The following is a 26,260-nucleotide window of genomic DNA, read 5'->3' as shown; positions in this document are numbered from 1 at the left end:
AGGAATCCCCGGAGGAATTCCTGGAGGAATCCCCAGAGGAATGCCTGAAGGAATCCCAGGAGGAATTCTTGGAGGAATCCCCGGAAAAATTCCTGGAGGAATCCCCTAGAGAATTCCTGGAGGAATTCCCGAGAGAATTTCTGGAGGATTTCCCGAAGGAATTCCTGGAATAATTAAAGAACGAATTCCTAGAGGAATTCCTAGAGAAATTCCTGGATGATTTCCTAGAGGAATTCCTGGATGAATACCTAGAGGAATTCCTGGATGAATTCCCGGAGGCATTCCTGGAGGAATTCCGTAATACATTCTTGCATCCCCGGAGGTATTCCTGGAGGAATCTCCGAAAGGGATTCCTGGAGGAATCTCCGAAGGGGATTCCTGGAGGGATCTCCGAAGGGGATTTCTGGAGGGATCTCCGAAGGGGATTCCTGGAGGAATCTCCGAAGGGGATTCCTGGAGGAATCTCCGAAGGGGATTCCTGGAGGAATCTCCGAAGGGGATTGATTCCTGGAGGAATCTCCGAAGGGGATTGATTCCTGGAGGAATCTCCGAAGGGGATTGATTCCTGGAGGAATCTCCGAAGGGGATTGATTCCTGGAGGAATCTCCGAAGGGGATTGATTCCTGGAGGAATCTCCGAAGAGGATTGATTCCTGGAGGAATCTCCGAAGGGGATTGATTCCTGGAGGAATCTCCGAAGGGGATTGATTCCTGGAGGAATCTCCGAAGGGGATTGATTCCTGGAGGAATCTCCGAAGGGGATTGATTCCTGGAGGAATCTCCGAAGGGGATTGATTCCTGGAGGAATCTCCGAAGGGGATTGATTCCTGGAGGAATCTCCGAAGGGGATTGATTCCTGGAGGAATCTCCGAAGGGGATTGATTCCTGGAGGAATCTCCGAAGGGGATTGATTCCTGGAGGAATCTCCGAAGGGGATTGATTCCTGGAGGAATCTCCGAAGGGGATTGATTCCTGGAGGAATCTCCGAAGGGGATTCCTGGAGGAATCTCCGAAGGGGATTCCTGGAGGAATCTCCGAAGGGATTCCTGGAGGAATCTCCGAAGGGATTCCTGGAGGAATCTCCGAAGGGGATTCCTGGAGGAATCTCCGAAGGGGATTCCTGGAGGAATCTCCGAAGGGGATTCCTGGAGGAATCTCCGAAGGGGATTCCTGGAGGAATCTCCGAAGGGGATTCCTGGAGGAATCTCCGAAGGGGATTCCTGGAGAAATCGCTGAACAAATTCCTGGAGGAATCCCCTAAGGCATTTTTGGAGGAATCCTCGAAAGAAGGAATTCTTGAAGGAATCCCTGAAAGAAGGAATTCCTAGAGGAATCTTCGGAGAATTTCTTGGAGAAATCTCCGAATCATTTTCAGGAGGAATCCTCTAAGGACTTCCTGGATAAATCCCAGAAGGAATGCATGGATGATTCCAAGTAGATGTTCCTGGAAGAATCTAAGAATTTCTGTAATAAATTTCTGAGGGAATTGCACTCAACACCAATAAAATCAACAACGGCGACACCGGCCACGTCCACACGGTGATGGGCTAAAGAAAGGAATTTTGATTCGCTTTAACCCTCGTTTTCACTAGGCATCGGTATCCTGTGGACACCTACAGTGATGCCGGAAAGGTGGTTTTATTAGTAGAGTATATTACGCAATCATACCGCGTAAATTAACCGTGTATAGGTGTTTTTGATTCCATAGAATAATCAGGACGCTCACAGACACAAGCTTCTCTCGTGCATGCATCTATTTACCCGGAGGATCGTTGGATTTTTCCCGGATATTTCGAAGAGATTCCATCCTGTACATCTGGTTTGAAGTACTCGTAATAAACCCGTCCGTCAAATGGTCGTCCGCATCATGTCAGTCCAATCGAGTCGTGGTCCCGTCTAGAAATGTCCTCTCGTTGAACAACAACCGCAAACCACTCAATGCGTTCCTAGGTTGTAAAGCTAGAACCTTTCAAGCATTCGCTTGATTTGCTCTTTTCGCTCTTCTAGTACATATGGCGGTTGTTTCTTTAAAAAATCTAGAAAATCTTGTTTCTTTTCTTCTCGTGTCTTTTCTGGTGGAAAGCTGTAATGAAATGTCTTGATTAGCTTATGAGGTTTTCGGTGCTCACAGTAGTACCCGTGATCAATCGAGCCACGGTATTATCGCATTTTTTTCAAAAAGAAACATAAAAGTAAGTAGAAAAGCGTTCGAGCGGGAAAAAAGGGCAACAAGGACTGAGAGATGGTTAGACATGCCCCTGTCACATAAGGCAACATCATTTGCAGTGCTGGTAGGAAAGTGAGTAGTGTAGTAAATATGGATTAAAATGGTAAATACATGAAAAAGGTGTGAAATAATGGACGGAAATATTGTACAAATTAAAAACTAGTACACTTATGAGGCGCGGTTCAAAACTCGAGGGGGCGAATTTGGAGCGGGGGAAAATGTGTAAGACTAGGGAGAATAACAAAATCGGACACACCTAGGGCGCAAACTGTCCGCAGCGCGCTCGCATTCTGTGAAGGGCTTAACACTAGCAGCACTCTCTGGTGCTAGGGGAGCTCTCTGGTGGGACCCCCCTAGCAGGAATGAATATCGAAGATTCGATGGCCGGCAGTACTCTGTTCGTATCCTGTCTCTCTTTCTCTCTTTGTATATGTACTAGTTTGTCATTAGCGCCTAGCAAGTTTCACTCTTTCTCCTTCTATTTAGAGCTACTGTTGATGGTAAGTGGATGATGGTGACGTCGGATGATTGTTATTGCTGTTGTTGACGATACTAATACGTGGGGAAATTTCAGTCAATTTGTACGATAAATGTAGGACATTTTTTTTGTGTGATCGAAGATTGGGAGACCAAGGTATTGCTAAAAGTTGCACATTTGAGAGTTTCAAATTTTCTAAGGACATAATCTGTATCCAATTCTAAAATAACATAAATAAATCAATAAATAAATTCAGTTATTGGCTAAAACTAATATCTTCTAAAATTTCGATTTTAGAGAACATTACTCTGCGACAGTCTACTAGAGTTCTGACAAAATATTCAAATCTTGATTTTGTACCTGTCTATCAAAGTCCAAAAAGGCTATTTCTGAAGAAAACGCTGAAGGAATTGCTGGAGAAATTCAAGAAAGAGTTTTTGGAGCAATGATAGAAGGAGTTGCTGGAGGAGTCACCGAAGGAATTGCTGAAAGAATTCCTGGAGTAATCTCCAAAGGAATTCCTGGTGGCAATCCTTAAGAAACTCTGCAGAAATTCTTGGTGCAATCCTAGAAGAAACTCTTGAAGCCATTCCTGGATGAATCCCAGCAGAAGTTCCTAGCGGAGACCAAATACAAATTTTTGGAGCAATTCAAAAGGGAGTTGATTTTCACATGATTTCCACAAATAATTTCTGGTGGAACACCAGAAGGAACTCACGGAGGAATTTCATAAGGACTTCCGGCAGTAATTTCAGAAAATTTTTGGAGCAATTCCAGAATGAATTCTGGAAGGAATTCAATGAATCATTCCAGGAGAAATCTCAAAAGGAATTTCTGCTCAAATCCCTACAAGAATCCCAGAACAAAATCCTGGAGGAATTTCACGAGGATTTCCTAAACGATTTCTAAAAGCAGATTGCGGATAATTCTCAGAAGGAATCCACTGTTTTGGAAATTACGAACTCTTTTTGGGACTAATCCAAAATTTTCTTCATGACATTTTCTCCAGTAGAACATAGTAGAAACCCGTCCGAAGTTATTTTTTGAAAATGTCTACATAATGTTTTCCGTGACTAACTGGAGTTCTTTCACTAAATAATCATCCAATTTGTCTATGCTTATTAGCACCTTGAAATGTTCTTGAACTAGGGTATTGGTTCCCTTATTAAGCATGTGGCTCCCATTTTCATCCCACGAAAAACAAAGGATTAAAGCGCTGTTTGTTTTGTTTCTCATTTTTGTATTTTTTGTTAGAAGTGAGCACCCATGAAAACAAAAAGAACGGAGTCAATCGGTGCCGTAATCGCTTGTTTTCGAATAGGATGAAAATGGGAGCATGAGATTATTGATGGCACACATACCCTATATTCCTCTAAGAATAAACCTTCAGTTGTATTGTTCCGAGTACATCCTTGCCGGAATTCCCCTAGAGACAGTTTTATATGCTCATATTTTGAATTTGAGGAATTTGAGGAGACAACCCTTGGAGGAATCGCTGGAGGATTTTTTGAAGGACTACCTGGAGGATTTTTTGGAGGAATTCCTGGAGAAAGTCCTGGAACAATTCCTGGACGAATCTCTACAGGAATTCTGAGAGGAATCCCTAGAGGAATTATTGAAGGAATTCCTAGAGGAATTTCTGGAGGAATTCCTAGAGGAATTTCTGGAGGAATTCCTGGAGAAATCCTTAAAAGCATTTCTGGACGAACTCTAGGAGGTATTCTCAGAGGATTTCATGGAAAATTCCTGGGGTAATCCGTGCAGGAATCTCTGAAGCAAATCTTGGAGGAAGCCCTGGAATTACCCGGAGGAATTCCTGGAGGAATCCTTGAAGGAATTTTTGAAATTCTACCTGGAAGAATCCTGGAAGGAATCCCTGAAGAAATCCTTCAATTCTTAAAGAAATCCAGGAGGAATCCTGAAGCAATTCTTGTGGGAGTCTCTGGAGGAACGCCTGGAGGAACTTTCGAAAAAAATCCTGGCGGAGTGCCTGGAAGAATTTGAGGCCACCATGTAAAAAATCCTGGAGAAATCCCTAAAAGAATTCTTGGAGGAACCCCAATGAGGAATTTCTGAAGAACTACAGCTTCCGCTCGATAACTGGGCTTTGACGACAGTCCAGTCAGCGAGCGGCGCTCGATAACTGGACTGAGCTTCCGGAGCCGAATCAAGAGCCGGATGCTATTGTTATATTGTGTTTTGTTTATGAATTTGCAAAATGTGAGGTTAGATTTCGTTTATTTTTGACAGACAACTGCTTTTTAACTGGATTTTGGCCCAGTTATCGAGCACCCAGGTAAAAAACAGTCCAGTTAAACAGCAGTCAGTTATCGAGCGGATGCTGTACCTGGAGTATTTCCTGGAGGAATCCCTGAATGAATTGCAGGATGAATCTTTAGAATCTGGGTCTGGGAGGAATACCTGGAAAATTCCTGGAGGAACTCCTAGAGCAATTTCTGGAGGATTTTGTGGAGGAATTCCTGAAGGAGTACCGGGGGTAATTCCTGGAGGAATTCTTAGAAAAAATCCTGGAGGAGTCCTTGGAAAAAATCTAGGATTAAATCTGGGAGGAACGCCTGGAGGATTTCCTAGATGAATTCCTGGAGGAATTCCTGGAGGTGTCCACAGAGAAATCCCTAGAGGAACTTTTGGAGGAATCCGTAGAAGGACTCCTGAATTACTCCTGGATTACAGAGATGAGCCAGCCTAGGGCTGCAAATCTCTTAAATAAAGATAATAATAATAACTCCTGGATGAACTTCTGAAGTTGCTCCTGGAGGAATGCCTGGAGGAATTCCTGTAAGAACTGCAGTAGGTATTTATGTAGGAATTCCTGGAGGAATTCCTGAAGAAATCTCTGAAAAAATAACTGGAGGAAATTCTTGAAGAGATCTTGGAAGACTTCCTGGTTTAATTCCGGGAGGAATTCCTAAAGGAAATTTCTGAAAGAACCCATGAAGCGTTTCTTGGAGGATTTCCTGGAAAAACTTTTGAAGAAGTTGCTGTGGTGATTCCTGGGGGGATTCATGGAAGAATTCCTTGAAGAGATTTCTGAAAGGATACCTGGAGGAATTCCTGGGCTAGTTTCTTGGGAAATTCTTGAAGGAATTCATGTTGGAGTCACTGCAGAAATTCGTGGATAAAATCCTGAAGCAATTTCTGGATGAATTTCCTGAATTCCTAAAGAAATCCAGGAGAAATCCCTGAAGCCATTCTTGTGGGAGTCTCGGAGGAACGCCTGGAGGAACTTTCGAACAAAGTCCTGGCGGAGTTCCTGGAAGAATTTGAGGACACCCTGGAAGAATTCCTGGAGATATCCTTAGAAGTTTTTTTTTCAATCAATTAATATTTTATTTCAGGGTTTTTGTTTAACAATTACTTTCTTAAATCCCTAGAAGAATTTCTGAAGGAACCTCAATGAGGAATTTTTGAAGGACTACCTGGAGTATTTCCTGAAGGAATCTATGGAGAAATTCCTGGATGAATTGCAGGATGAATCTTTAGAGGAATTCTGGGAGGAATACCTGCAAAATTCCTAAAGCAGTTTCTGGAGGAATTTGTGGAGGAATTCATAGAGGAATTCCTGAAGGAATACCGGGGGTAGTTCCTGGAGGTCCTGGAAAAAAAACTAGGATAAAATCTGGGAGGAACGCCTGGAGGAATCCGCAGAGGAACTCCTGAATTGCTCCTGGACGAACTCTTGAACTTGGTCCTGGAGGAATGCCTGGAAGAATTACTGTAAGAACTGCAGCAGGTATTTATGTAGGAATTCATGGAGGCATCTCTAGAGGAATTCCTGGAGAAATCTCTTGAGGAGATCTTGGAAGAATCCCTGGATTAATTCCGGGAGGAATTCCTGGGGGAATTTCTGAAGGAACCCATGGAGCGTTTCTTGGAGGATTTCCTGGAAAAACTCCTGCAGAAGTTGTTGTGGTGATTTCTGGAGGGGTTCTTGGAAGAATTCCCTGAAGCGATTTCTGAAAGAATACCTGGAGGAATTCCTGGGGTAGTTCCTTGAGAAATTCTTGAAGGAATTCATGATGGAGTGACTGCAAAAATTCCTGGATGAAATCCTGGAGGAATGTCTGGTGGAATTTCTGGGGGAATGCCTGGAGGAACGCCTGGAAACAAGCCTAGAGGAATCCCTATGAACATGAAAGAATTCCTAGAGGAACTCCTCGAATGCCTGGAGGTATTCCTGGAGGAATTCTTAGTGCAATCCCTGAGAGAAATTCCTGGAAGAATGTCTGGAGCAATTGCTTGAGACATGCTTGTTGGAATTTCTGGAGGAATCTGTAGAGGAATTCTGGAGGAATCCCTGGAGGAATCTCTAGAGGAACTTCTACAAGAATCTCTAGAGGAATTGTTGGAGGAAACCTTGCAAGAACACCCAGAGGAATTCCTGGATGAATTTTAGAAGAGTCCCTGAAAGAATTCGCAGATTATATGTTGGAATCCCTTGAAGAATTTCTGAAGAAATACCAGATGGAATTCCTGAGGGAATCCCAGGAAGAGTTTCTGAACCAATCCCAGGAGCAAGTACTGAATAAATCATAGAAGGAATTATTGAAGAAATGCTCTAAGAATCCTAAGAATCGCTGGAGGAATTCATGATAAAACCCCAGGGGGAATCCTGGAAGATATCCTAAGAGGTATTGCTAAGGGAATCCCTAAACAGTTCCTGGGGCAAATCCTGCATGGATTGGTGGAGGAGTTTCTGAAAGAATTCCAGGATGAATACCTTCAGGAATCCCAAAAAGGTTTCCTGCAGAAATTCATGGAGGAATTTAAATGACACATTCTACCGTGACGTTACAACGTTTTGACGCCTTTTCTGTCAGATTGTCCACTATAACTCGTAAATTCGTAAACTCGTAAACCCTCAAATATTTTTGCATATTCGGATTCCTTGTAAAATTTCCAATAAGTTTTTAATCTGTTAAACAGTTAGTTTTCACCGGAAAAGTATGTTAAAAATGAGAATTAGTAGCGTGACGTTACAACGTTGTAACGTCACGCTACTCATTCTCATTTTTAACATTTCCCAATAAAAACTAACTGTTCAACAGATCATTTAATCATTTTAGAACAATTTTACAAGGAATACGAATATGTAAAAATATTTAAGGGTTTACGGTCGAATTTACGAGTTATAGTGGAGAATCTGACAGAAAAATCCAAATCTCAGGGATCAAATATAATCCCTGAAGTTGTTCCTGGAAAAGCAGAGAAGTGAGTTCCTGGAGGAATTCTTGGAGGAATATATAGAGGACAACATAGAGGAACCCTCTGAGGAATCCCGGAAGCAATTACATGAGGATTTCCTTAGGAATCCCAGGAGAGTTTCCTTAACGAATGAATTCCTTAAGAATTTTTTAATAATTTCTAAAAAAATCTAGAAGAATTCCTAGTAGGGTGTGAGTAATTAGCATTAGGGTGCCTGTACCAGTTATCGCACTACCTAAGAAAAACTATTTCTACAAAAATAAGAAGAAGACCGACGAATGTAAACAATAAGTCAAGTGATTGATTAGCTTTCATACTTTACAGGAAAAATATAAAAACGGAACCAAAACTACTTTTAGTATTTATTACGGCGTGTGCCAATGATAGGAACCCTGTACCAGTTATGGACACATTTGTTAATTTGGGTTCCACTTCGCACTATTTACATGCATTCCTTATGGGATTTGCCATAACTGGTACACTATGGCGAAATAGGGTGCAAGGAGGCCGAAAAGTTAAGGAAAATGGTTTATTTCTACCATAATTTGAGCAAATTGTGAAGTTTGAATGACTGCAATCATGTTTTGTGATCGTGATCTGTTGTTCACGATTTTTTTCTTGTTGATTTGTATCTTTAAAGGTTAAAAATCGACTATGGCGAATTTGAGGTACTATAGCCATAACTGGTACACTGAGCCTAGTTAAAATTCACGAATAAAAAGAAAAAAAAAATCCTGGAAGAAATTCCTGCAGAAATATTTCGAATATGGAATTATTGGGGCATTCTTTAGCGGAATTCTTGAAGGAATATATGGAGAAATTCCTTGAAGAAGCCTTTGAAGGAATACCTGCAAAAATACCTAAAAGCATCTCTGGTGAAATTCCTTTGAGAATCCCTGGAGGAATTGCTGAAGGAATCCTCAAAAAACACTAGAATAATGACCGGAAAAAAACCTTTAAAGCTGTTCCAGGATGAACTCCCGGAGAAATGCCTGGTGAAAAAAAAACTTTGTGCATCTTTCAGCAATATAGGTAACAGAAAACAATAAAAATTATTTATCAGAATCTATGAGAAACATTTGCATTTGAAAACATCAAAACTGAAAATTATTTCTAGAGTAATCACATGGTGCCTAACCTTCTGTTTGCCCTAACAATTTTCCTCTTTTATTATCGTCCTCGGACGCTGATTATAAAAGTTCTTAATTACCGATTCAGCCTTTTCCTTGCAATTTACTCGACGAGGAGTCCTACTTTAATTTTTATTTTTAGCTACACGTTTTCCGTGCTAAGGCGCTTATCTTGGTGGGGATAATTCGCGAGCCGGATATTGTATGTGTCGTGATGTACAAAAGAGCAAGAGAAAGAGCAAGAGAACGAAAATCCAAAAACAAATAGGACACAATAGGGGGGTGTGAAAAAGGGTGGTCCGCGTCCACCACTGCTGGGGATCTCTTACCTGGCGAAGCTCTTAAATGCGGCGCTCTGAGGATTTATACATAGTGGCACGCGATTCGTTTGCAGCTGTTCGGCTATGAACTTGTGCATTTCCTCTGTTGGGATGGAAGAAAAACAAAAGGAATATCACGAACAAAGAAACCGATAATTAGTATAAATCTGCTGATTAAAAGTGGAACGGCGGCGGCGAGGATTTGCATGGTTGGCTGTTGCGACGTTCGTTACCTTTGACTTGCTGCACCGACGTCAGCTTCCGTTCCCAGAGGTCGTCGAACGGTTGTGGCGCCGAGGGTTCAAATTCGGCCGCATACTGGCGCATACCGGCCGACGGAGTGTAGCAGCACTTGCACATACAGGAATGGTAACGAAGTCGACCCTCGTCCACGTACGGATGCGCCAGGGCATCAATCACCGATATTCTTTTGTCCTGTGCATACAGAAAGATAAGCATAATTAGAATTAATCAGATCAGGGTTTGGGATTTTGGGTGCGGGCAGCGAACGGGACACTCACCGGATCGAAGACCAACATCTGGCAGAGGAGGTGCACTGCTTCGTGGGTGGCATGCGTACTCAGGGTGTACAGCGCGGACAGGGACGGAGGCTTCGGTGCTCTTCGCAGCATGTGTGTTCTGGCTCCTTCGCAGGCGTGTCGCATGTCCTCTAGCGTGGGTGTGCCCAGCAGTTCTGTGATAAGCTCCAGCTGTGAGAAATAAGGGGCGAATGGGTTGTAATAATGGAAATTAATTAACTGACCCGTTAGGAAGAATGGGATACTAAAAATAATAACTTCCCGATGGGAGCTACAGAATAGCATCAACGGAACTAAAACATTTTCACCTAGGACAATCTATACTAACCTGCTGCACTGGACTCTGCGCTTGGAATAGAATCCGCCTGCCGAGCAGTTCACCGAATATGCAGCCAACCGACCACACGTCCACTGCTGCCGAGTAATGTCGTGCTCCCATCAGGATCTCCGGCGCCCGGTAGTACTGCGTTACCACTTCCTGTGTCATGTGTTTGGATTGGTCTGGTTCTTCCACGCGTGCCAAACCAAAGTCGCAAATCTGAAGAGCAAGAGAACATAATCCGATTTATGTTATGGATGGAACTTTATACTAAGATCAGCTTTTGCTCTGTTATGTTCAAAGATTTACTTTTTCCATTTGGTTTTGACAAAAAGCCAGACCCTATGAGTAGGTACCATTAGCGATTACAGCAACGATTGTTCCCGATCTTTTTGCTTTTATACGTCCTCATATCAACAAAAATAAAAAATAAGAAACAAAACAAATAGTGCCTTAATCCTGAGTTTTCAGTAGGTTGAAAATGAGAGCACTATAATAATTAAAAGGGGTCTCCAGTTAGCCTAGTAGTTAACCTTCCGTAACTCGCCGCGGTTGTCCACCACCATCGTCAGCACCACGCTAATGCTGTGTTCAAAAAGCGATATTTTTTCAACGTTTTGTACAAAAAACAACAACGCGATCGCTCGAGGGTTAAGGCTGTGGATCGCCAATCCGGAAACGACGGGTTCGATTCCCGTTCCGGCCGGAAAAAAATTCTCGGCTCCCTGGGTATAGTGTATCATTATTGTCCTTGCCTCACAATATATAAATTCATGCAATGGCAGGCAAAGAAAGCTCTTCAATTAATAATTGTGGAAGTGCTCAAAGAACATTAAGTTGAACGAAGGCAGGCCAAGTTCCAAAGAGAACGTCGAGCAAAAAAGAAGAAGATGATTAATAAAATGAACCGATACCATATTTAAAGTTCTGAATTGATTCTTAAAAAAATACACAACCAAGTTTTATGGATTAAACTAATAACAGTTTAAAGGCCGTAGGGAGTTTTGAAGGGTAGAGGAGAAAAGAGGAGTCTCAGAATGCCTATAAAAGGTATACAAAATAGAAACTCAGAAGGGTTTTAGAAGGAGGGGGAGGGGGGTCCGTGAGGTTTTAGAGGGGTTTCTAGGAAGGTGGTGGAGAAAAGGATTCAGGCGAGATTTTGGGGAGTTTCGAAGAAATTTTATTGGAGCCTCGAAGGTTTCCCCTCCGAATCTCCAGGGCGGGTCAGACAAATTTCTCGAAGGTTTTTACGGAGTTCATGGTAGTTTTAGAGGAGTTTCGGACATGTTCTAAGTTTGAAGGGGAGGGATTTCAGTTTGCAGGAGTAGAGGTTACACAGGATTTACAAGGCTGTGTCAATAAAGTTTATGGAGATTTAGAGGTTTTTGGGAGTTTTAGAGGTGTTTTTAGAGGTATTTCAGGGTAAAGAAGATTGAAGTAGAATTTTAAAAGATTGCAGGTGGTTTCGGAGGATTTGAGGAAATATTCAGGGGAATTAAGTAGTTTTGTTCTAGGGGATTTCCAGAGAATTTCAGGTGTCATACAATAAGTTTAGGAAGGAAGATTTAATGAGGTTTACATGAAGCAAGTAAGGTGTACAGTGGGGCTCGATAATCCAAAGGTCATTAGTTTGACACTAAGATGGCAATATTTTTTTATACATATTATTTGTTCTGACGTCAAATTTGGGTACCATGATGGAAAGGAATAAATCGAGGTGGGTAGGTTCAGCATTAGGGCTGCAAAACGGTGAGTCGATAAGGAGAGCGTCCAATATAGCTCTGGTCCTCACAAGTTCCTACCTCATGCCTTCACGAGTCAAGCGATGACAAAGACCGCCAGCTAAGAGTTGTGTGCTTAGCTGGTAGTGCAGCCTGGGCACTGTTGTCCTTCTGACTTCAGCTAGATTGAGGAGGTACGATCCGAGTGTCTGTTCACCAAGGAGGTGCGGCTCAAACAGCGTCTGTTCTGGCATCCAGCGGCTGAGTAAGAAACGCTGCACCACGCCCAGCTAGATCCAAGGTGGTAGCCCCATCAGCGTGGTCGTCCCAGTGTTGGTTGGGACGTTAAACAGAACTGGCACGATGGCCCTCCGGCGAGACAGGAGTGTTGGCGTAGGCCCAATAAGCCACCCGTAAAAATCCCCATTGCGAATAACATAGGAGAAAATACGACTCGATACAATCGGCAAAGACCCACACGACGAAATAAGGACTACGATTGGAAACTTGGAACATGGAATTGCAAGTCACTAGGTTTCGCAGGATGTGACAGGATAATCTACGACGAACTACATCCCCGCAACTTCGACATCGTGGCGTTGCAGGAACTTTGTTGGACTGGACAGAAAGTGTGGAAAAGCGGGCATCGAGCAGCTACCTTCTACCAAAGCTGTGGCACCACCAATGAACTAGGAACAGGATTTATAGTGTTGGGCAAGATGCGACAACGTGTGATCGGGTGGCAACCGATCAATGCAAGGATGTGCATGTTGAGAGTTAAGGGCCGTTTCTTCAACTACAGCATCATCAACGTCCACTGCCCACACGAAGGGAGACCTGATGACGAGAAAGAAGCGTTCTACGCGCAGTTAGAGCAAACATACGATGGTTGCTCGCCGCGCGACGTGAAAATCGTTGTCGGCGACATGAACGCGCAGGTAGGAAGGGAGGAAATGTACAGACCGGTAATCGGGCGAAACAGCCTGCACGCCGTATCGAATGATAACGGCCAGCGATGCGTAAACTTTGCAGCCTCCCGTGGTATGGTAGTTCGAAGCACCTTCTTCCCCCGCAAAGATATCCACAAAGCCACCTGGAGATCACCCGACCATCAAACAGAAAACCAAATCGACCACGTTCTAATCGACGGTAAATTCTTCTCAGATATAACCAACGTCCGCACATACCGCAGTGCGAATATAGATTCGGATCACTACTTAGTCGCTGTATGCATGCGCTCAAAACTTTCGACAGTTATCACCACGCGTCGAAGTCGAACGCCGCGGCTCAACATCGAGCAACTTCGTAACGTAGAAGTGGCTCAAGACTACGCGCAGCAGTTAGCAGTGGCCCTACCAACGGAAGAGCAGCGTGGCGCAGCTCCACTTGAAGATGGCTGGAGGGACATCCGATCCGCCATAGGTAGTACCTCGGCTACAGCACTAGGCTTCGCGACTCCGAATCACAGAAACGACTGGTACGACGGCGAATGTGAACAGTTGAAAAACGAGAAGAATGCAGCATGGGCGAGAATGCTGCAACACCGTACGAGAGCGAATGAGGCACACGTTACAAACAGGCGCGGAACAGGCAGAACTCAGTCTTCCGGATGAAGAAGCGCCAGCAGGAAGAACGAGATCGCGAAGCAATGGAAGAGCTGTACCGCGCTAAGGACACACGAAAGTTCTATGAGAAGCTGAACCGCTCGCGCAGAGGCTTTGTGCCACAAGCCGACATGTGCCGAGATTATCACGGGAATATTCTCACGAGCGAGCGTGAGGTGGTCGAGAGGTGGCGGCAGCATTACGATGAGCACCTCAATGGCGACGTTGCAAGTACCGAAGGTGGCGTGGTAACAGATCTAGGAGTATGTGCACAGGACGAAAGCCTTCCGGCCCCTGACCTTCAAGAGATTGAGGAGGAGGTTGGCCGGTTGAAAAACAACAAAGCCGCTGGAGCAGATCAACTACCAAGCGAGCTTCTAAAATACGGTGGAGAAGCACTGGTGAGAGCACTAGACTGGGTCATTACCAAGATTTGGGAGGAGGAAGTATTACCGGAGGAATGGATGGAAGGTATCGTGTGTCCCATCTACAAAAAGGGCGACAAGTTGGATTGCGGGAACGACCGCACGATCACACTACTGAGCGCTGCCTACAAGATACTCTCTCAAATTTTATGCCGTCGTCTATCACCGATTGCAAGAGAGTTCGTGGGGCAATATCAGGCTGGATTTATGGGTGAACGCGCTACAACGGACCAGATGTTCGCCATCCGCCAGGTGTTGCAGAAATGCCGCGAATACAACGTGCCCACACATCACTTGTTCATCGATTTCAAATCGGCGTATGATACAATCGATCGAGAACAGCTATGGCAGATTATGCACGAATACGGATTCCTGGATAAACTGATACGGTTGATCAAGGCGACGATGGATCGAGTGATGTGCGTAGTTCGAGTATCAGGGACACTCTCGAGTCCTTTCGAATCTCGCAGAGGGTTACGGCAAGGTGATGGTCTTTCGTGCTTGCTGTTCAACATTGCATTGGAGGGTGTAATAAGAAGAGCGGGGATAAACAAGAGTGGGACGATTTTCACGAGGTCCGTTCAGCTGCTTGGTTTCGCCGATGATATTGATATTATTGCTCGTAAATTTGAGACGATGGCGGAAACGTACATCCGACTAAAGAGTGAAGCCAGGCGAATCGGATTAGTCATTAATGTGTCAAAGCAAAGCAAAGCAAAGATAACCGTACACATCGTAGTTGCTACTCCGTGATTGACCAGAACAATCGAAGTTGCACAGAGAGCCAATGAATGTGAAAGCTTGGGACTAGCTAACTATTCTCAATGTGCACAATTCGAGAGTTCAGCTATTTAAAGTCAATAACGGCGCTGGCCACGTCCTTACGGTCATCAGGAAAGGGAAGGAATGTTAGTTCGACAACCGTTGCTACTAGAAACCGTGGAATCCACAGCATCCCCATAGTTGTCACGGGAAGGAATGGTGGTTAGTAGGGTAGGGTAAGGTGTGGATCTAGGAGCCACCTCTGTTAGGTGATATGATCCACTAGTTATATGGAAATACACGTCGCGGTCTTCACCACGATTATGATTTATTTGATCACGATGACCACTGATCCCGGATTTCGTGCTCGCGTTTCCATCGCCCTACCGTGGAAACCGACTGATCTACGATTATTGTAGCGCGATTCTGAACCCGGATTTTTCACTCGCACTTCCATCGCCCTACCGAGAAAACCGACTGACCAACGAATATTGTAGGGCGATTCTGATCCCGGATTTTTCACTCGCACCCCCATCACTCTTACCTGAAAATTGTCTGCCATTCGAAAATTCTCAAGCTAATCTGATTCCGCATTCCACACTCGCGCTTGCATGGCTCTACCGAGAAAATCGACTGACCAACGAATATTGTAGCGCGATTCTGATCCCGGATTTTTCACTCGCACTTCCATCGCCCTATCGAGAAAACCGACTCCGGATTAGTCATTAATGTTCTTCTTCTTCTTCTTGGCGTAACGTCCTCATTAGGACAAAGCCTGCTTCTCAGCTTAGTGTTCTATGAGCACTTCCACAGTTATTAACTGAGAGCTTCCTCTGCCAATGACCATTTTGCATGTGTATATCGTGTGGCAGGCACGAAGATACTATATGCCCAAGGAAGTCAAGGAAATTTCCTTTACGAAAAGATCCTGGACCGACCGGGAATCGAACCCGTCACCCTCAGCATGGTCATGCTGAATACCCGTGCGTTTACCGCCTCGGCTATATGGGCCCTTAGTCATTAATGTGTCGAAGACAAAGTACATGATGGCAAAGGGCTCCAGGGAGGAATCACCGCGCCCGCCACCCCGAATTCGTATCGACGGTGATGAAATCGAGGCGGTTGAAGAATTCGTGTACTTGGGCTCACTGGTGACCGACGACAACGACACCAGCAGAGAAATTCAGAGGCGCATTGTGGCAGGAAATCGTGCCTACTTTGGACTCCGCAGAACTCTACGATCGAATAAAGTTCACCGTAACACGAAGTTAACCATCTACAAAACGTTGATTAGACCGGTCGTCCTCTATGGGCACGAAACATGGACCCTACGTGCAGAGGACCAACGCGCCCTTGGAGTTTTCGAACGGAAGGTGTTGCGTACCATCTACGGCGGAGTGCACCTACTCACGATTTCAAGCGCACAAATCTCTTCGTAAACAAAATCAGCGCACCTTATCTTCTTATTTTAAGCTTATTACAAGTGAGCAAGAACAGAATAATAAAATGCACTGTTGTTTGAAGCTTGCTTCTTGAGAATTGTGCGTCTGAAGTTATGATGCAATGTTGAAGCAGGATTTCAAGACGTTTGTCCTTAAGTGGCCGCAGGATACTCAATCTGGCGTAGAGTTTCTTCTTCACTTGCTTGGCAAATGTACAGCCTTGGCTGTGTGACTGCGCACCGCTGCTGATGGGGGGTAAGCCCGACTAGGGTAAAACTTTTCAGGCGAAATTTTGCCAAAGAAAGCTAGGGTCTTTTCACCGGCCGATAAGCGGGAGCTTCCGAAGGTTAGGCAGATACCTTCACAGTATCCGCAGCCTTTGTAGTGCCATGGCTGAGGGCCCAGATGAGCTCGTCTTCAAGTGACTAGACTTCTTTTAACCTAGATTACTGAACGCATGTTTTTAAATTTTTGCACACCTTCTGAAAAATTAAAATTGCGAAAAAAGGTCGATAATGTTCGAAAACTGTTAACTTTTTTGTGCAAATATAATAAGCTGCAGAATCCTCATGATATAGGCAATTTTTTTTTCAAGAAAAATCTCCTCCGCATTTAAGCACAATTCCTAAAATAATGAAAAAATGACATTTTTGAAGAACCCCTTTTTTTTATGCTCCTCCAAATCATGTTTACGCAAATAAAAAATACATAAAATGAAAAATTCAATTACAGGGACTTCAGTGGAGATTAGGGAATCCTCCGAGGTGTCGGGAGTTGAGTGGTTACTGAGAGGTTTCAAAATGTTTCTTGGGTTTTCAAGAAGTTCCGTGGAGCTACATCAGTGTTTTGGGGAAGTCTACGGGGCTGTCAGAGTGGTTTTAGGCATTTCGAGAGGTTTCAAGGAGTTTCGTGGAACTTCAGTAATGTACAGGGGAAGCCTACGGTGCTCTAAAGAGGGTGTCTTAAAGATTTCAAGGAGTTTCGGTAAGTTTCAATAGTTTTTATAGGGTCTCAGAGGCTTCACTACAGCTTACGGCGTTAGTAGATTTCTGAAGGATTTCAATGCGTTGCAGTGGATTTCAGGGGCTTCAACAGACGAAAAGTCTGCGGGGATATCAAGGGAGTTTCATGAGGGGTTTAAAGGTATTACAGTAAATTTCAGGGGGCTTCAATAGTCTACGGAGCTATTAGGGAGCTTCAGTACAAGAGTAATGGAACACAGGCCTTTATTAGCAGCCAAATTCATTCACCACTACCGAATTCCTTTATTTGTTCCGCAGTTTAATGTCAGACATGAGCTAAATTGGATGACGATAGTTATAGTGACTAAAACCCTTAAAAAATAAGGATAGTTTCAGTTGTCATTAAGATATATTAGTAGAGAGCAAAGTAAAACAAAGGAAGTTGGTAAGCAATTAAGACATCATTGGTTATGCAATACAATACAATATAATAATTAACGTATATGTTATGTATAAGGCTAGAATACTAGATTAATAAATACATTGTTTTTGGTTTTCAAACATTTGGAAGATCTTTGGCCCAGAATTTAAACAATATAGATATTTTCAAAAACCAATTGGAAAAATATTCAAACTCAAACTTAAAAAAAAAAACTGCCCAAAAAACTTACCTTGAGAACACAATTGCTGTTCACCAGCAGGTTGCCTGGTTTGATGTCCCGGTGCAGGATTCGCGCCGAGTGCAGATACTTGAGACCCCGCAGGATCTGATAGAGGAACACTTTGATATGGTCCGCCGAGAGGTGCTGTGGTGAAACGATGATTTTGTGCAGATCCGACTGGAGCAGCTCGGTGATGACGTAGCTGGATGGCGCGTAAGTTAGATTCGAGCGAGTGAAGGAAAATTGTTCGATTTTGTTTTTGTGTGGGATTTTGATACAGTTTGTTTGAATAGTTAGGAGTTATGAAAACAGGTGGTTACAAAATTGTGATAAATCCATGGATAAATCATTGTTGTCTTTACGTAGTTCAATCAAAACAATCATGAATAAATCCCGCAAACTTCGTTCGAACCAGAGGAAAAGATGATTTACATGATCTTAGGGGAAACAGACCTAGAGGGTTTAATTAAGCGAATATGATCTCTAAAAAAAATAAAATGCTTCTCTGCTTTTCGAAAGTCGCAAAAATCATTTTCCTCATATCGACAATCTGTCTGTTAACTTTCGTAACCCAAAGCATTTAACCAAAGAAGCCCCATCAGCCTTTGGCAATTAAAACCATCACAAAGACATCATACTTTTCCCGGGCAACACATTTAGCAACTATATTAGGATAGCAGTTACTAAAACGATATCCCTCCTCTAGGAAGCGGAAGGTTTTCTTTGTCTGCCCGGTCCGATATAGGAAACATGACACCGAGTCTGGCAGTCAGTGTGGAGTGGCTCGTTGTTCTCCCATTCCAGAGTATAGGTATCGACGACGACACAGATGGAACCACCGACCGACCGACCGACCTTGCCTTTGTCTAGTCAGCATAAACTCACCCCAATTTATTTTCATTGTCGACGGAAAGTTCAGCCATGGCCGCAGCAGCCCCCCAATCAAGCGCGCCGACACAATGTTAGGGGGGATTGGGGTGAAATAAATTATTCTAAAAATTAATTGAAACCTTTTATACTTGCCAGGTTCCAAAGCAAAGTCAAATTGTGGCCGAACCATGAGGATTTGTCGAAAGAAGTAAAGAACAGCAGGAAACGGCAACACAAAAAAGTGTGATTTCTGAAGCGTATGTAAGCATGGATCGGAACGATATGCAAAGTTTCTATGCGGAGCTCAGTTCTACGTCTTCAGGCGATTTCTGCAGTAGATTCTCAATTCTGAAATCAAAATTCTTGCGGAAGGCTTAATTTGACCCGGCCATCCCTATCAGTCGCCCACACCATGACCTTGCAGACCAAGATCCCTGCTGATGACGACGACGCCATGAAGCAGGCAGCGGATATGAGACGACGCGCGGTCTCTGGTCGCTTCAACAAAGCATCCGCCAAGGAAAATCAAACATAATTAACGATTACTTCTTATTTTGCTCACGCCATGCCACGCCATCATCGCGTTGTAATCACAGCCGTCGCCGGGGTGAGCTTTGTCATCGTCGTCCTGCTCAACTCGACTCGATTCGATTGTGATTGTATGGTGTAGGGGTATGATGTACAGGGGGTGGCCAAAATGTTTGGGATAGGCAACTTTTTTTCTCTCACAAAAAAAATCAACATGCTGTAACTTTTCATAGAGTGCATCAAAAAATCTCAAATTTTGACTGTTTGTCAACCTATTATATGTGCATCATTGGTACAAATTTGGGCTCGATTGAATAATTTTTCGTCAAGTTGGAACCGTTCGGGTAAAACACTATTTTTTAGACAACTCATTTTTGAGCTGTCATATCTCGGAAACCAGTGAACCGAACTGAATGATTTTTTTAACGTTTATGAACAATATAGTGATACTTAATACATCGTTATAAAATGTAATATTTTCTCACGGCGAATTGAGTTATACCGGGTTGAAATTTTTACCCATATAGGGGAAAATAAGTCAAATTTACAATCCCACTCAAAAATTACAAAGTATATTCTTCCTTTAATCTAAATAGGCTCTAATATATCTGATTTATGATAACTTGAGAACAGAAGTGGAAAATCTTTGGACATCAACACTAAAATTTATTGACATTGACGTAAAAAAATTATATTTTTTCGAGAAAAATCCAAAAAGTGTCTATCTATGATAACTTTTTTCAAAGTTTAAAAAGTATCTATCTTTTAATAGTTTGTGAAGCATTTGTATATTGTTAGTGTACGTTCAAAATTTCATTCAATTCGGTTCACTGGTTTCCGAGATATGACATCTCAAAAATGAGTTGTCTAAAAAAAAGTGTTTTATCCGAACGGTTCTAACTTGACGAAAAATTATTCAATCGAGCCCAAATTTGTACCAATGATGCACATATAACAGGTTGACAAACAGTCAAAATTTGAGATTTTTTGATGCACTCTATGAAAAGTTACAGCATGTTGAACTTTTTTGTGAGAGAAAAAAAAGTTGCCTATCCCAAACATTTTGGCCATCCCCTGTAGGTGCAGCAGCATTTGTTGGTTTACCGAAGAAAGCACTTTGGCGCTTTCCTTATTTCCGGTGGGAAACAAGGAAGAAAGCAAAACCGAAGGCATTCGTTCGATGGCGTGGCAATCTGGACAAAGCTTCTCAGCAGTGGTTCCAGTAGCGCTTGAAGCTCGAAGCTCGGGCGGAACACAAGAGGGCGTGTATGGCTTGACTTTGTTCCGTTCCTGCGGAAGAAGAGAGGCTTCGTTTGGCGTGGGCGTTGTATGAGAAGAAGGGTACTGAGAACAGTAATGGTTCAAGTGTACCTATAGGTCTTCCAAGCACATACAATTCAAGGCTTTAATTCTATTCCGAATACTATTTGGTGTTTTTTTTATGAAAAAGCATAACCAAAGAACCAAAATGAAACGAGCTCACCAATCTACATAGAATTGTTCATACACACCAATGGATACACGTTTTGATAGAGATGACAAGAATGTAGCCTTTGTTAACACTAATGTATGATGGGAACCAACTTCTTGTAACTTGAAAGCGATGAAACATGTTTCATTTTGACACTCAGCGCCGCAATGATGGAGCAAATTTATTGTACACTGTTCCGTCTAGCTAGCTACTACTTCCTTGAAAAGAAGCTACATTACTCCACCCGTGTAGGAAGGATGGGACTGTTGTAGGAGCAACCGTGAAGTACAGATCCTTTCAACAGTTTAATCACACACCGTACCTACCTAGCGCTAGTATAAGTAGGATGAGGAGCCGATGTGTAATACACTGTAAAATGGTACACTGCTGGGAGTGTTGTGTGCAAAGTCATCCACGGAGTGGCTGCTATCAACCAATGAACACAGAGCACTCCAGCCGTGAAAAGTGCGTTCACACAATGTGTGCTTTTCTTGGTATGGTTGAGATCGTGTTTGGAGTTTTATCGGCTTTTTGCGTTCGCTGGCTGTCGGCTATGCTGCCCCGGTTGGATTCGGATAGAAGCAACTTGTTAGGAATTCGATAGAAGAAGTTTACGACTGTATGCATCCTGGAAGCCAAGGTTCACTTAACGGTAAGTTTAAAAAGTGAATATACAATTAAAAATATACACGAACTCCTGACCCTAACATATAGCACTTGAAACAGTTCGAAACTGTTCGAACTGTTTCCAAACTTTGTCGAGTCAAGAACAACGGAAACAACAGGAAGCGAATCAATGTTGATATAATGTACGGCTCTACTAACTAGAAACCGAGATCGCCTCTGTCGTTGATGAGGACATTGATCATACATTGTTATTATCAAATGGAACGAGCTCACCAAACATGCCTATTCTTGTATGCACCAGAGAACAAAATCAAGTATACTCAGCGTGCTGTGTCACTGATTGGTGCAATGTGACCGAGTACTGTAAAACGAGTCTATTTTCCCTACACACGCTCGAAATGATAACGTGCGACACGAATAACTCGACTGGGCAGTCCCAGTCGGCCTTTACCACACACTTATAAAAAAAATACCTTTAAAAAAGTTAAAAAAGCATTGACCATTTACAAAAATATAAGGTACAGAATCTTTGGACCTTGAAAAAATAAACATGAATTTATATACACCATAATGTTTTTCATTGAAATTCCTAAAACGATTCCCTGATTGTCACCAAAAATTCTCTGAGAGTTCTGGGATTAGCGGAGGTTTACACCCTAATTTGAATTACTAAAATAAATCAGGGTGTTGTCCATTCAAAATCATTTTCCAGATTCTTGGACTTATTCCCATGTATGAACAAATGTTTTTTTTTTTTTATTTTTGTGTATTTTAACTAGTTGCTAATTCTACACTATGAACAAATGTATACAAAGTACATAATCTCAAGGCTCCTGGAATTATCTTTAATATTTTCTAGTATCTAAGACTAATTAAGATCCCAAGGTGATCCTTTCTGATCCCCTCCGAATACTTTTGAGTCTAATGCTTACTTTGAAACAATCATCTGCTCACCTTAGAGAACACCGAATAGGAAACATTGAAACTAATCGAATATAGAAGATATTCAACATGTTAGCATTTTCCTTCTATTCAATAAACATTTCATTGAAACCAGCGCTTGCTAGAATTTTCTACTCAATAAATGGATTGGAAATGAAAACTTATGCGGCTGGACCAGTTCCACAAGAAAGTCACGAATAAAATGCTCTTTTTTGAATATTTAAGGTAAATGTCACTGTGAAAAATGCCATTTGATATTCACCATGAATATCATTGGCATTCTTTGACATTCATCTTAAATATTCGGAAAACATCGGTTTTTCCGCGACTTTCTAGTCGCACAAGTTTTTCATATATCATATTCTTAGGTTGAGCTTCAAAAATGAGTTGGATGTGGTTGAATTTAGATATGTCGAACTGACATTTTCAACACTGGACTTCTTGGTCATCAACGAAATCCTGAAAAGTACAGGGGATGGCCAAAATATTTGGGATAGGCAACATTTTTTTTTTCTCTCACAAAAAAGTTCAACATGCTATAACTTTCATACAGCGAATCAAAAAATCTCAAATTTTGACTGCTTGTCAACCTATTATATTTGCATCATTGGTACAAATTTGGGCTCGATTGATTAATATTTCGCAAAGTTAGAACCGTTCGGGTAAAACACTATTTTTTAGACAACTCATTTTTGAGCTGTCATATCTCGGAAACCAGTGAACCGAATCGAATGAAATTTTGAACGTACACTAACAATATGTAAATGCTTCACAAACTATTAAAACATATGTACTTTTTAAACGTTGAAAAAAGGTATTATGGATTGACACTTTTTTCTTGAAAATATGTAATTTTTACATCAATGTCAATAAATTTTAGTATTGATATCCAAAGATTTTCCACTTCTGTTCTCAAATTATCTCTAATCAGATGTATTAGAGCCTTTTAGATTGAAGGAAGAACACATTTAATAATTTTTGTGTGGTATTGTAAATTTTACTTATTTTCCTCTATATGGGTAAAAAATTCAACCCGATATAATTTAATTTGCCGTGACAAAATATTACATTTTATAACGTCGTATTAAGTATCAATATATTGTTGATAAACGTTAAAAAATTAATTCAATTCGGTTCTCTGGTTTCCGAGATATGACAGTTCAAAAAATAGTTGTCTAAAAAAATAGTGTTTTACGCGAACGGTTCTAACTTCGCGAAAAATTAATCAATCGAGCCCAAATTTGTACCAATGATAATAGGTTGACAAACAGTAAAAATTTGAGTTTTTTTTTATGCACTCTATGAAAAGTTACAGCATGTTGATTTTTTTTGTGGGAGAAAAAAAGTTGCCTATCCCAAACATTTTGGCCATCCCCTGTAGATAATTCTTACAAAACATATCAATAATTGTTTGCTACTTGTGAAAAGTAGCGCACTACCCGAGCAGATTCTGACAACAAAATGATAGCAAATCGAAAACTCGATTTGTATTCAACAACAAATTGATATCACATTTTGATATCAGTTGGTCTTGACTAAATTTGATTTCAAACATAGATTTCGTTTTGCTGTCACTTCAAACTATTTAAAAAAATAAGTTTTTAAGTTATTTCATAACTTCTGGGCAATCTTGTATAATAACTTCAGGAATATACCATTAATGTAGTTATCTTACGACATTTAGGATTTGATATCAATCGAAAAATTTTTCGTACTGATAGCAAAAACAGTTATCAATTTGCTATCACTGATAGCAGGAATTGCTTTCAACTTGCTGTTACGGGAACAGTTTTCTGCTCTCATTTTTGATGTTTTAACCGTTAAAACGACCAAAACGACAACAACCTGAGTTATCATAATTTGCAATATCACAACATCAAAATTTGTTTTCAATTTGCTTTCAGACTTTGCTCGGGACACTACACCGATTATTATCAAATTTTGCCTAAACAATTTTAGTTACAGCGGATATAAAAAAAAGAAAAGAAAAATGTATGGGACCTTGTGAAATGTTATCCGAAACTTTTGTTTACTGTTTTGCAGCTTTTTTATTTCTTTCGTTTGTCGGGTGAAGATCACTGCGTCCACACGTTTAATGAATAGAGACCCTGAGTTACAGAATGTGATTCCCACATTCTGGCGAGACTAGCTTTATAAAGCCAACCACGTCCTTGGGGGAAAAGATTCATATGTCAGTAGGACCTAAGAAGGGCTTGCTGAGAACTTTGAACCTACGTTGTGTGAGTGCACTGCAATAGCAGAGGATGTGTTCTGATGTTTCTCTCTCCTCGTCACAAAAGCGACAATTTGAGGTTTGGATTGCTCCGATCTTTTGCAGATGGTGGGGCAGTGTCAAGTTATTAGACCGGTGTAGATGTTGAGATTCCTTTTGGTGAGACCTAATAGTTATTAGGTTTTCTTGAAGTTTACCGTTACGAGCCTTTTGGAATGGCTCGTATGGGGAAGTGCATTCCAGTTTGATGTGATTTGACTGACCATATATTTGTTCAGTTTCATCTTTACAAAGCAGTTTGCGAACCCGCAGAAGGGCTCAGAACCAATGAACCTTTTATTAGATCCATTCCTGGCTAGCTCATCAGCAATCTCGTTTCGGTCTAGACCCGTATGTCCTGGGATCCAATATACATAGGTAGACTCGATTGCGTATGGATAAGTTTTTCAAAGCCAGAATGCATTTCCACACTAGCTTTGAGTTACAAGTTAAGCGACTGTGCCGCTTTCTCCTCAGGCATAACACGCATTTTGATATTGCATATATTTCCGCCTGAAATAGCTTTTTATTAAAAAAAGATCAATTATTTCTCAGATGTGTGAATTTTCAGACATTCTCGAATAACATTCAGGCAAAGCCCATTTTGTTTCTCAAATTTTTAGATTTTTTGAATTCGTTAAAAGTTAAGCATAGTTGGTTGTAGGAAAAATATATGCCTTGTCTTTTCCATTGGAACTTGTACGTAAAATCTATTGGTCATACAAAAAAAAAGTTTGCTTTTGAATGTTTCAAACATCTATGAAAAATAAAAATTCGAGAAAAATAGTTAGAAGCATTTGACTATCCTGGGCTATTTGGCGCAGCTTTTGTGGCTGGAAGTCAACTCTCTACAGAAAATTAAACAAAAAAGGTAATGTACCAACAAAAACTCAAGCAGACAGTTACGGTTAGAAACATAGGACCAAAAACGAACAATTCGACAATGATTTTTCATAAGGGCCTAACTAACTTGATCGATTTCTCTTCGTCGACTCTCTCTTTCGTCAATAACTTGATCAAAACAAACAAAATCATTATTTTTTTATGTTTCTTTAGCAACATGTAGTCGTCTTCTTCGCATTTTAACAAAAACATCTTTGTTAAACTCAATACACATTCTGTGATAACACAAAGAGAGGATCAATGAAGAGTACTCGAAAATGTCAATCAGGCCCAAATGAAAAACAGTGTCGAATTCTCGCGTTCAATATCATACAGACGTATCTACAATGATCGATTTATCTTCTTCGATTTTCTCTTCGGATTATTCCGGAAAATTCTGCTATTCTGCTATTCTATTCTGCTATTATCAACGCATCCCCTGGCTTTCGCCCATCTGCGTTGTCTTTTCACTAGGCAATACGTCTACCAAATGATGTTTATGGGCTTGCCGGACCAAGTCATGTAGCTAAGCCAAACACCCCACCTACAACTGTTGGGTAGGCACCATTGTCCCGCCCACTGGTCTTTTACAGCTAGTTGTAGGTGCATGTGTGCGTGTAAGTATTGGTGTATGTATGTTAGTGTTGGTGTATTGTAGGCGCCAACTCGTTCTAATCCACTCTGATTGCTAACACCCTATTGAACCATGACCCTTAAATCTGGCAATCTATGAAATAGAATGAGTTAAGCGCCTGTACATAATAGTCAGTTAATCAAACAAGGAGTATTAGTATTAAAGCGAAGATACAATGAAGCAACGCCCCGAACCTCGAGAGCACAAACCCCAAGAAC

At 41.7% G+C, this 26,260-nt stretch overlaps 1 protein-coding gene across 3 annotated transcripts in view; it reads right to left on the bottom strand.

Moving 5' to 3' along the window:
* Nucleotides 1-26,260, bottom strand: part of LOC109621282 (serine/threonine-protein kinase NLK) — a 197,328-nt gene that overhangs the window by 20,687 nt on the left and 150,381 nt on the right. Inside the window, exons 5-10 of one of the 3 annotated variants that reach the window (XM_062852896.1) lie at nucleotides 17,826-18,018; nucleotides 10,248-10,457; nucleotides 9,902-10,090; nucleotides 9,614-9,815; nucleotides 9,390-9,483; nucleotides 1,761-2,082 (exon numbers count right to left, since the gene is read on the bottom strand). In XM_062852896.1, coding sequence (XP_062708880.1) covers nucleotides 1,959-2,082; nucleotides 9,390-9,483; nucleotides 9,614-9,815; nucleotides 9,902-10,090; nucleotides 10,248-10,457; nucleotides 17,826-18,018 — 1,012 coding nt within the window. In that variant the 3' untranslated portion in view covers nucleotides 1,761-1,958. Of the gene's footprint in view, nucleotides 1-1,760; nucleotides 2,083-2,482; nucleotides 2,779-9,389; nucleotides 9,484-9,613; nucleotides 9,816-9,901; nucleotides 10,091-10,247; nucleotides 10,458-17,825; nucleotides 18,019-26,260 lie in introns of all 3 variants that reach the window. The other 2 variants (XM_062852897.1, XM_062852898.1) reach the window with 2 other exon arrangements.

Source organism: Aedes albopictus, chromosome 2, assembly GCF_035046485.1.
Source record: "Aedes albopictus strain Foshan chromosome 2, AalbF5, whole genome shotgun sequence".
Classification (NCBI taxonomy): domain Eukaryota; kingdom Metazoa; phylum Arthropoda; class Insecta; order Diptera; family Culicidae; genus Aedes; species Aedes albopictus.
This window is presented reverse-complemented; position numbering and strand designations above follow the sequence as displayed.